An 11,968-nucleotide genomic window follows, 5' to 3' on the forward strand; every position below is an offset into this window, starting at 1 on the left:
ACCATTGGGAAGAACAACAAAGGTTTAATTCAAGAATTTACTTGATACAAAAAGAAATGTGACGAATTCCATCCAAACAATTGATTAATTTGCATAATCCATTGAATAGAACTTATTTGTTGATTGACTCTCTCTCTCTCTTTCTTCTTTTACTTCAGTTTTTAGACTATAAAAATTACCTTTGAAAATAATATTATGTTTAATTTCACTTATTCAAAAACTGAACATAAATTTTTTTTAATTTTTTCTATTTCAAGCATTTAGATAAATAATATGAACAAAAAATTATGTTTAAGCGTGATAAGGGACGTATTTTGGGTATGGTGCAGGAGCTGGGGCTGGAGTAGTCTCAAACTGAACATCAGCAACGAATCCACTGTCTCCTTCAACGGTGTAGGTAACTGTCTTGATGCGACCATCGGGAAGAACAACCTTGTAAGATCCAGAAACAACACCATTCTCAGCAAGTTCATCAGCAGAGAAGTCAACACTGGATTCCTCATCGAGGACAGCGTAGTTGTAGGCATAGCTTGCTGGTGGAGGTGGAGGAGGTGGGGGAGGAGGGTAAGGATGGTATGGCTTGTATGCTGGAGGGGCAGGTGTTGTTGTAGTAGTCGTTGGTGGTGGAGGTGGGGAGGATAAGGTCTGTAGTAGACTGGTGCAGGAGGTGCTGGCTTGTCAGCCAAGGCAGAAGTGACAGCAATGCATACAATGATAAATTTTCCAATCATTTTCGTTGATGATTCAATTGAGAACTGATGGTTAATGAAGCTTGGACATTGTCTTATATACTATTATATTTATCTCTATTCTTGTTCCTGTTAGAAGAAATGGGCGTGTTATTCATGAAGTTGTTTCATACTTGCTTGATATTTAGTTTTTAAATGTGTAGAATTATATTTGACCCATTATATTAATTTATTTATGTATATACAAAATTGTAATTTTTTATACTTACACGGTAAATATATAAATGTTTTATAATTTTTTGTAACAATAAACTTTGTTATTTTTAGGCAAAAAAGATTTAAGTTATATATTTAATTTTACATAAATTATTTTAATTATCATAAGATGGAAATTTCGAATTAAACAAATATTATGTAGAATATATACGTTTTAAAATGTATATTTAAGACGTATTTCCATACTTTATTCCTGTTCAAAAGTATTCTTGACCTGGTTTTATTATTTTTATATTCTGTCTTTAGATAATTGCTTAAAAATATATTTTTTTGCATGTGGCTTACAACAAGTTGATATTAGGTATATATGGTTAAATAAATTATAATTTTTAGTGATAAAACAGTGGGAAGGGTTTATCAAAGCAGTTAAAATACTACAAAATACAAATTTAATGGTTCTTTATAGACATATCATGAAAAAAAGGACTAATTCTTCATGTAAAAATCTATTTCGATACAATCATTTTCTTGAACAAATAAAGTTTTAAATAAGGAATCAGGGACTTATACATATTTTCAGTCGTATAGTATTTATGTCTCAATCTATATTTGATATTTAACCTAAAATAAGGCACAATTTATTTCAAATAATCCGTAATGTTTGATTTATTTAATGGTTTCATCATTGAAACGACATTGTATGTCTAAAATTATAACTAATTTATATAGAAAAATAAGAAAATAGTTATTCATCGAACATACACTTTTATAGTAAAAAAATATACAAAAATATCACATCAATAAAGAAATAAGTGAGATAAATATATATATCAAAACTTCGTTTTTAAAAGCTTACTTCTCAGTATAAGTTAATAACAGGAACAACAATAAAATTTGAGATCCGAAGTTATCTTAAGAAGTTGTTATTAAGGTAAACATGACCTATACTTTGAACTACAAATCAAATTTATAAGTTCGATTATAAAAGGGCTACGATAATAGTTTACATCAAATATATATTTTCTTCTATTTATATTTATGAAACTCTTTCTCATTAATGTACTCGCAACAAGCAATATAATAATTATTGTTATAGTAAATGAAGCAATCAACCAATTATAATTTAAATAAAATTTAGATTCTAGTTTATAACTTTTTGGTCCATCTACAATCTACATAGGTAAAAATATTTTTTACTTTCCCCATTTGATTTGCAAAAAAAACTCGTGTTTAAACTTTATACTAACTTGTTTCTCTTAAGGAATGAAAAAAGAAAGATAACAATTTTTAAAAATATACTGTTCATGTAGTCAACAAGAAACAACGCGCAAGCTAAAAAATGCTAACAATTTACACCCTTAACTATAAATTATGTCTTACCATAGTTCGACACAGGGTAAGATTATTAATTAATATCCGAGTAGTTCATCCATATGTTCTTCCTGATTCCCTTTCTCCTTAGCTCTGAAATAGCTGCCTTAGCTAATAAAATGAAACAGAATGACAACTTTGCTGTTCTCTCACACAAAATTATTTTCTTTTTTACATATATAGACATTGCTTAGAATTTATAATCATAATTGGATATGTATATTTATTGATATAAGGAAGTCATTGTTTAGAAAGTCAAAAACTTTAATTTCAAGTTAAAAAAAAATAACTGCACTTTGAGCATTAATTGCAGTGCTCTATCTTGTATTAAAAATTAGGATAATGCCTTTACTTTAAAATATTTTAACCAAATATGAGGGCTATTGTATAATAGCATTACAACTAAATATATTGATGGCGACGAAAAAGTACAAATAAACAGTACATATTTTTATTATTTTTTGGAAATAACCAAGATCAATAAACAAAATTCATTTAAAGTTTTCTGAATTGGGTATTTACGTGGGCTGTCATAGAATATTATAGACAAGTATGAAACTCATGTTAATTGGTTTGTGTAGAGCAATACAGTAAACTTACTCAATAAGCAAATAAAGATATAATTTATCTTTTTCTTTAATTGGTTAGATGTAGTTGCATTTGCATTAAATTTACTCCATCTAACCCAGGAATCTTTTGTAAAATCCATATACATGAAGTATATTTCTATGTCTTGGAATTATGTCTATGTCCTGGGCGGGAACCTACGCATATTGAATTCAAGTGAATAACTTCTCCATATTAAAATGTTCATAAGCTACGGTGATTCCTTCATTATCAGTTATAATACCAAGAATATATTCGATATATATTTGAACAATTTATATCCAAAAAAAGTTAAAGGTTGTTGTCGTCTTGCACAAACTTTGAGTTGGTTATCTTTGGAAATTAGCTAAAAAAACTCATCATGATACATTTTCTCCATGTATTGCAACTGCCGATAAAATTGTGTAGAAAAATATTCAAATTGAATAATCAAATTCAGTAATAGATAGTCTCAGGCAAAATTTAAAGTAGAAATATTTTTTCAAAAATTTAGAAAATTGAAAAGACTAAGAAAAACAACCAACAACGAAAGATATTTTATCGATAAACGATGTGGCATCTCATCAAATACAATCAAAAATGAAATTTTTATTTCATTTATAAATTTATGAATATTTTATAAGCCTTTGATGCCTTGACCAAAGAAGATGAACATGAACATAACATTGCGTTTTGAAGGTTATTGTTGTAGGCAAAACCCTATAATACAACTTTATTAACAAAAAAATCGATTAGTACAATTATGAATTCGACGAAAAGTATACAGTTGAAAAAAAAAAAACTTCACAATTTCAACCAGCAAAAATGCTATTAATTTTTAAACTAACATGAATAAAATTGTGGAAAACTACACATATCACACAATTTATTATACCTAGGATATATAATATTTTTAAACTTCAACGGCTTAGAAGTTTCAAAACATCAAAAATCAAAATGTGTAAGATTCAGAATTCGGATGAAACCAGTAATTTATATAGAGTATCTTTTCCAAAGATCGAGCATTGTAAATTGTTGTTCATAACTCGAAGGTTCATATGGGAAAGAAAAATAACGATAAGGAACAAGTATCCATAGAAAAAATATTTATTCCCGTATTCTGCGTTTATCATCAATAATTCTAACATCAAAAGTAATGGACATGATACAGTTTTCAATCTTCTATGCTACCAAATAACAGATCCATTTAATTTATAAGAACTTTAATGTGCATTGTTAAATTTGTAATGGCAAATAGGGGGAAGGTATTTTTTATTTATAGGTGTTACCATAGTAATATATATTTTCTTTTAGTGCAAAAAAAATAATGTTCGTGTTTTAGAATGAAGTTCTAAACTGTTTGGTGGAGGAAATAAAAAACAGCATATGGAGGGTGTTAAAAAGAACAGTGATTCTTTTTTTGTTTTGTTTTTAATCGCAGTGAAAGGATTAATTCAAGAATTTACTTGATACAAAAGAACTGTGACGAATGCAATCCAAACAATTGATTAATTTGCATAATCCATTGAATATAGCACATTTGTTGATTGAATCTCTCTCTCTCTCTTTCTTCTTTTACTTCAGTTTTTAGACTATAAAAAAAACCTTTGAAAATTATAGTATGTTTAATTTTACTTATTCAAAGAATAACAATACATTTCTTTTAATTTTTTATATTTCAAGCATAGAAATGAATAAATATATATCAAAAATTATGTTTAAGCATGATAAGGGACATATTTTGGGTATGGTGCAGGAGCTGGGGATGGAGTAGTCTCAAACTGAACATCAGCAACGAATCCACTGTCTCCTTCAACGGTGTAGGTAATTGTCTTGATGCGACCATCGGGAAGAACAACCTTGTAAGATCCAGAAACAACACCATTCTCAGCAAGTTCATCAGCAGAGAAGTCAACACTGGATTCCTCATCGAGGACAGCGTAGTTGTAGGCATAGCTTGCTGGTGGAGGTGGAGGAGGTGGGGGAGGAGGTAAGGGATGGTATGGCTTGTATGCTGGAGGGGCAGGTGTGGTTGTAGTCGTCGTCGTTGGTGGTGGAGGTGGAGGAGGATAAGGTCTGTAGTAGACTGGTGCAGGAGGTGCTGGCTTGTCAGCCAAGGCACAAGTGACAGCAATGCATACAATGATAAATTTTCCAATCATTTTTGTAGATGATTCAATTGAGAACTGATAGTTAATGAAGCTTGGACGTTGTCTTATATACTGTTATATTTATCTCTATTCTTGTTCCTGTTAGAAGAAATGGGCGTGGTATTCATGAAGTTGTTTCATACTTGCTTGATATTTAGTTTTTTTACATGTGTAGAATTATTTTTTACTGAATGTATTTATATTTGTATAAATGGATAATTATAATTTTCAAACCTACAAGGTTTGTATATATTTATTTTTGTATTATTTTTGAGACAATAAACCTTTTTATTTTTAGGTAAAAAAAGATATACTTTATATATATTTAATTTCAAATTAAATTAATTTGGTCATCTTAAGATTGAAATCCGAATTAACAGTAATTATAATGTCACGTCGATTTTATCAGCCAAATTTCATTTTATCCCGACAAAAAAAAAAAATTTTAACTGTAATACGGATATTTTTAATACCTGCATCAATTTTTGGACATTCTGTATATATTTACTTTTTTGGTGGGGTTGTCTCAACAAAGGACTAAAATACTAAATAAAAACCAATCCTTTTTATATACAGATCAAAATGCTCTGATACAATATAAATATTAATAATAAATATAATAAGAAATTATCACTCAAAAGGGATTAAGCAAAAATTTAGCACATAATTTATTTGACCGGAAAAACTAATTTAGTTTTGATTATTTGGATGTGTAGTTCAATCCAATTTTCAGTTTTGAGATCTTAAAGATAAAATGTTTGGAATTTTGATTCGATATATGTCGTAACAAAGGCAATGATAGGGACATATTATTATAAATTGAAAATTTTATATTTACATACATTATTACTTATAAATACCATTAAATTAGAAAATTCATTCTATACAGTTATTTATATCTATAAAATAATAATGCAATAATTGAAAGGGGAAATTGTTATCATTTAAAACAGGAATTCATCATTTTATGGTAAACAATAAATAAAAAGATAAGAAAAAGAAGACTATAGTAGCTCCCTTTATTACTTGGCTGTTTGACTATTGGAGATGATTTGTTTTTCAGAATACATATCAAAATATTGCATCATTTAAATAGTAAAATGCACATAAAGAAATTTTGAATATTCTTTCGGGTTTCAAATTTCGGCATTTCTATAAATCAAAGATAATCAAATTTACTATTTTAGTAGTACATTGAATTGATTAGTTCCTATGGTCAATCCTTATCACTCAAAGCAGTAGTAGTTGTGAGCTCTTTACAAGTGTAAAATTATCTGAAAAAATTACAATTAAGATTGAACAACCTTTTTTTATATATTTTCAAACTACGTATAATCAAAATACTGTATGCATTACATCATGGCAAAACTATTAATTATGAAACATTTTTTTCATTTTCATATAGATTGTTTATACTATATTTTTAAACATAAGTTTTTATGTTTATTTTTTTGAGTAATCACAACATATATATAAATTTACATAAAAGTGAAGGGGATTATTGCAATAGGCCTTTTCAAAATAAAAAAAAAAATGAGACTGTAAAAAATATTAATTATAATTGTGGAAGATAATGCAGATTATTGGGGAAAAAAATCTTGTATTAAGGTATTTTGAGGAATAAAAATAATTATTTAAAAATTTAAATAATGTAATAATAATGTCGTCAATTTTTTTGTTTTAACGTACCTTATAAATTTAAAAAAATTATTTATTTGGTTATGGTATATACTATTTTATCAAAATTCAAAACTATTTCAAAAACGATTAACTCAAGACTTATAATTACTTAAAAACTATTTTATTTTAAAATAAAGAAATATATACCCAATAATATCTCGTAAAATAAATTGCCTAGCGACACCACTAAGCAGATTAAGTATTTTGCAAAATCAATAATTATACTTATATTATTTTATATATATTGAGACTACAACAAAAACAATTATATCTCCTATGGAAAATCACTTAATAGTGGTGTGAAATAAATGCAATACTGACGAATGATAATCAATATTACACTTTTTATGTTATAATATATTGAAAAGTAAAAATTATTTAACTTTCAAAGGATGAGTTATCAAATTTTCTCTCAAAAAAAAAAAAAATCTATTTTTCTCAATTTCACACGCAAACGTACTTTGTCGCCACGATTTCCACATTTTACAGATCGCCTGCAAATGTGGTAAAATATTGGCAGATATATTTTTGCATTGTTTCAAAAAATCGTAAAATGTTAAGTTATGTAGTAATTAGACGTGTCATAAGCATATCTTAGACATTTGTGAAGATGATACTACCTTTTTGTGTGTAGATTAATACACTTAACCAACATAATTGCCAAATCAGGATGTAATTTCAGTTTTGCTCTAAATTTTAAAATGTTTCAGTATTGAAGATGAAGAAAGAAGACGACAGTTGAAGGAAGTTATAGAAGACTATAAATTGTTGAATGCAAAAAATTGTCGATTTACGTTTGTTAGCTAAAAGACGGATAGGCCTTTATGATAGATAACATATTCTGTTGACGCATTATAAGGTTAAGATTAAAAATCATGCTTTAGAGAAAAAATTGACAGAAAAACTATTCTATATGTCATAATTTTTAGTCAGAAAGTCACAAATGACAATCTCAGAGGGTGTCGTAGCATTCTCAGTTATATAATAACCATAATATTATCAAAATATTTTACAATTAATATCCAAAGAAGTGAAAGACAGTAATATTACAATTTTTTTAGCTCAACCTTAATCTTCAAATGACCTTAAAACTCGTATTAAACAGTGATTCCATTTATTAGGACTCCCAATGATATTTTGTAGAAAAATACCCCAAACTATTAAAAGTTCAGTTATTGGTATATTTTGACATAATTTCGAATCAAAGTTTTTTTAATTTATGAAATTGTAACGAATGAAAAAGAACGAAAGACGATAATTATTTTATCGATAGACGATGTGGCGTCTCATTAAATTCTATCAAAGGGAAATTGTTATTTCATCTACGGAGAACAGAAATGTTTCGCAAACCTTGATTCTTTAACAACTGAAGATGAAGACAACCTTTTAAATTATGAAGACTTAAATAAAATTAGTCAAAAACCAGCAATGCAATTTGTTTAATTTTATATATTTCAAGCATTGTGATAAATAAATATTAAGTTTAAGCGTGATAAGGGACATATTTTGGGTATGGTGCAGGAGCTGGGGCTGGAGTAGTCTCAAACTGAACATCAACAACAAATCCACTGTCTCCTTCAACAGTGTAGGTAACTGTCTTGATGCGACCATCAGGAAGAACAACCTTGTAAGATCCAGAAACAACACCATTCTCAGCAGTTCATCGGCAGAGAAGTCAACATAGATTCCTCATCGAGGACAGCGTAGTTGTAGGCATGGCTTGCTGGTGGAGGTGGAGGAGGTGGGGGAGGAGGGTAAGGATGGTATGGCTTGTATGCTGGAGGGGCAGGTGTTGTTGTAGTAGTCGTTGGTGGTGGAGGTGGGGGAGGATAAGGTCTGTAGTAGACTGGTGCAGGAGGTGCTGGCTTGTCAGCCAAGGCACAAGTGACAGCAATGCATACAATGATAAATTTTCCAATCATTTTCGTTGATGAATCAATTGAGAACTGATGACTTATCCCTGTTTTACTACGCGTATTTATAGGTATAATTTATTTATTTTAAGGCGTGTCAAAAATATCACTCATGGATATCTGGTTTTTTTGATCATTTTTTTTGTTGATTCAAATGAGAATTATTTAATGTAACTTGCACTTAATCATATATTGATTTTTTTAAATGTCTGTTATATTCATAAAAATTGTTTTCAAGAGTATGTCCATCCTTCTTTTATTAAAATAATTATCAATGGTCCTGAGAGAAATCTGTAACCATTGATCAACGTCTCTCTGGCTTTATCCAATCTCTATCATACCGAAAGCCTTTGTGCCCCAGTCTAAAAGGGTGATCTCTTACCATTTCTGATATTGAATTTCAACTAATATCCTGTGGTGTTTGATTGTATGATTGTAAAGCCAAATTTCATTTTTATTCCGACTAAAAAAAAATTTTTTTTACTATAAAATGGATATTTTAATACCATCATCAATTTTGAGACATTCTGTATATATGTATGTTTTTGGGGGGATTCTCTCAAAATGATTAGAAACTAAATAAAAACATATCCTTTTTTTGAACAGATCAAAAAGCTTTGATGCAATATAAATATTAATGATAAATATAATAAGAAATTATAACGAAAAATGGATTTGGTGAAAATTTGGAACATCATTTATTTTAGCGGAAAAACTAATTTTTTGTTTTGATAATTTGAAGGTGTAGTTCAATCCACTTTTCAGTTTTGAGATCTTAAAGATAAAATGTTGGAATTTTGATTCAATGTATGTCGTAAACAAAGGCAATGATAGGCAAATATTATTATAACTTGAAAATTTAATATTTAGCTTAATATATATTTACCGAAATGGTGTTTTCAGAAATAAAAAAATCTTATATTATATTGTCAATATTCAAATTATACAACCTGAAATCTTTCTAATAGGAAAATGGCATCTTAGTTTTTAACAGAAATACAATAAATATTGTAGTTAAATTATTGTTTTTTGGTGAAAAATAAATCTTATAATTTATAATTCATGAGCAAAAATACAAAAGGCAATTGTTGTAGAATAATAGAATTTGGTTTACTTGATAAGAATAATAAAATTAAAATCATAATTACTTATAAATACCATTAAATTATAAATTTCATTCCATACAGTTATTTATATCTATAAAATAATAATGCAATAATTGAAAGGGAAATTGTTATCATTTAAAACAGGAAATTCATCATTTTATGGTGACAATAAATAAAAAAGATAAGAAAAAGAAGACTATAGTAGCTCCCTTTATTACTTGGCTGTTTGACTATTGGAGATAATTTGTTTTTCTGAATACATATCAAAATATTGCATCATTTAAATAGAAATTACAGAAATGAAGTACAATGCACATAAAGATATTTTGAATATTCTTTCGAGGTTTCAAATTTCAGCATTTCTATAAATCAAAGATAATCAAATTTACTATTTAGTAGTGCATTGAATTGATTAGTTCCTATGGTCAATCCTTATCACTCCAAAGCAGTAGTAGTTGTGAGCTCTTTACAAGTGTAAAATTATCTGAAAAAATTACAATTAAGATTGAACAACCTTTTTTTATATATTTTTCAAACTACGTATAATCAAAATACTCTATGCATTACATCATTGCAAAACTTTTAATTATGAAACATCTTTTATATTTTCATGTATAGATTGTTTATACTATATTTTTAAACATATGTTTTTATGTTTATTTTTGAGTAATCAAAACATACATATAAATTTACATAAAAGTGAACAGGGATAATTGCAATAGGCCTTTTTTCAAAATTAAAAAAAAAAAAAAATGAGACTGTAAAATATTAATTATAATTGTGGAAGATAATGCAGATTATTGGGAAAAAAATCTTGTATTAAAAAGGTATTTTGAGGAATAAAAATAATTATTTGAAATTTAAATAATGTAATAATAATGTCGTCAGTTTTTTTGTTTTAACGTGTCTTATAAATTTAAAATTATTTATTTGGTTATGAGTATATATACTATTTTATCAAAATTCAAAACTATTTCAGAAACGATTAACTCAAGACTTATAATTACTTAAAAAACTATTTTTATTTTAAAATAAAGAAATATATATACCCAATAATATCTCGTAAATAAATTGCCTAGCGACACCACTAAGCAGATTAAGTATTTTTGCAAAATCAATAAATATACTTATATTATTTTATATATTGAAACTTCACAACAAACAATTATATCTCCTATGGAAAATCACTTAATAGTGGTGTGAAATAAATGCAATACTGACCAATGATAATCAATATTACACTTTTTATGTTATAATATATTGAAAAGTAAAAATTATTTAACTTTCAAAGGATGAGTTATCAAATTTTCTCTCAAAAAAAAATCTATTTTTCTCAATTTCACACGCAAACGTACTTTGTCGCCACGATTTCCACATTTTACAGATCGCCTGCAAATGTGGTAAAATATTGGCAGATATATTTTTTGCATTGTTTCAAAAAATCGTAAAATGTTAAGTTATGTAGTAATTAGACGTGTCATAAGCATATCTTAGACATTTGTGAAGATGATACTACCTTTTTGTGTGTAGATTATTACACTTAACCAACATAATTGCCAAATCAGGATGTAATTTCACTTTTGCTCTAAATTTTAAAATGTTTTCAGTATTGAAGATGAAGAAAGAAGACGACGGTTGAAGTTATAGAAGGGTATAAATTGCAATAAAGTTATAGAAGGGTATAAATCGTTGGATGCAAAAAAAATGTCAATTTACTATGGTTGACTAACAAGACGGATAGGCATTCATGATACAAAACATAATCTGTTGACAATGACAATCTTCACATTCTCAGTTATAATAACCATATTGTATTATCAAAAATATTTTTACAATTAATATTCAAAAGAAGTGAAAGACTGTAATATTACAATTTTTTCAGCTCAACCCTTTTCTTCGGAAATGACCTTAAAAACTCATTTTAAACAGTTTCTCCATTTATTGGGACTCCCAATGATATTCTATAGAAAAATACGCCGAACTATTAAAAAGTTCAGTAATTGGTATATTTTGACAAAATTTTGTGCAAAGTATTTTTTTTTTTTATGAATTTGTAACAAAATAGAAAAAGAACAAAGGACGATAATTATTTTATCGATAGACGATGTGACATCTCATTAAAGAATATCAAAGGGAAATTGTTATTTCATCTACAGAGAACAGAAATGTTTAATAAACCTTGATTCTATAGTCACTGAAGATGAAGACAACCTTTTAAATTATGAAGAGTTAAATAAACTTAGTCAAAAAACCAGCAA

The 11,968-nt window shown here is 27.5% G+C and overlaps 2 protein-coding genes and 1 pseudogene across 2 annotated transcripts; all 3 read right to left on the reverse strand.

Annotated features, from left to right (window-relative positions):
* Window positions 1-227: 227 nt before the first annotated feature.
* On the reverse strand, window positions 228-765 carry LOC121131389 (larval cuticle protein A3A-like; annotated as a pseudogene).
* Window positions 766-4,518: 3,753 nt separating this feature from the next.
* On the reverse strand, window positions 4,519-5,056 carry LOC121131388 (larval cuticle protein A3A-like). Its single transcript, XM_040726845.2, has one exon. It carries the CDS (start codon window positions 5,021-5,023, stop codon window positions 4,580-4,582), a length of 444 nt encoding a protein of 147 aa, XP_040582779.2. The 5' UTR covers window positions 5,024-5,056; the 3' UTR covers window positions 4,519-4,579.
* Window positions 5,057-8,120: 3,064 nt separating this feature from the next.
* LOC139907522 (uncharacterized) lies at window positions 8,121-8,625 on the reverse strand. The gene is given in 3 exon segments (XM_071893942.1): window positions 8,121-8,350; window positions 8,353-8,373; window positions 8,376-8,625. Coding segments are annotated over 3 exon segments (435 nt in total). The 5' UTR covers window positions 8,614-8,625; the 3' UTR covers window positions 8,121-8,174.
* Between the last annotated feature and the right edge of the window lie 3,343 nt (window positions 8,626-11,968).

The sequence above is a fragment of the Lepeophtheirus salmonis genome, unplaced genomic scaffold, assembly GCF_016086655.4.
Source record: "Lepeophtheirus salmonis unplaced genomic scaffold, UVic_Lsal_1.4 unplaced_contig_520_pilon, whole genome shotgun sequence".
NCBI lineage: Eukaryota > Metazoa > Arthropoda > Copepoda > Siphonostomatoida > Caligidae > Lepeophtheirus > Lepeophtheirus salmonis.

What these genes read in the sequence shown, in the direction of transcription:
- LOC121131388 (XM_040726845.2), bottom strand. Translation starts at nt 5,023, where the DNA reads ATGATTGGAAAATTTATCATTGTATGCATTGCTGTCACTTGTGCCTTG.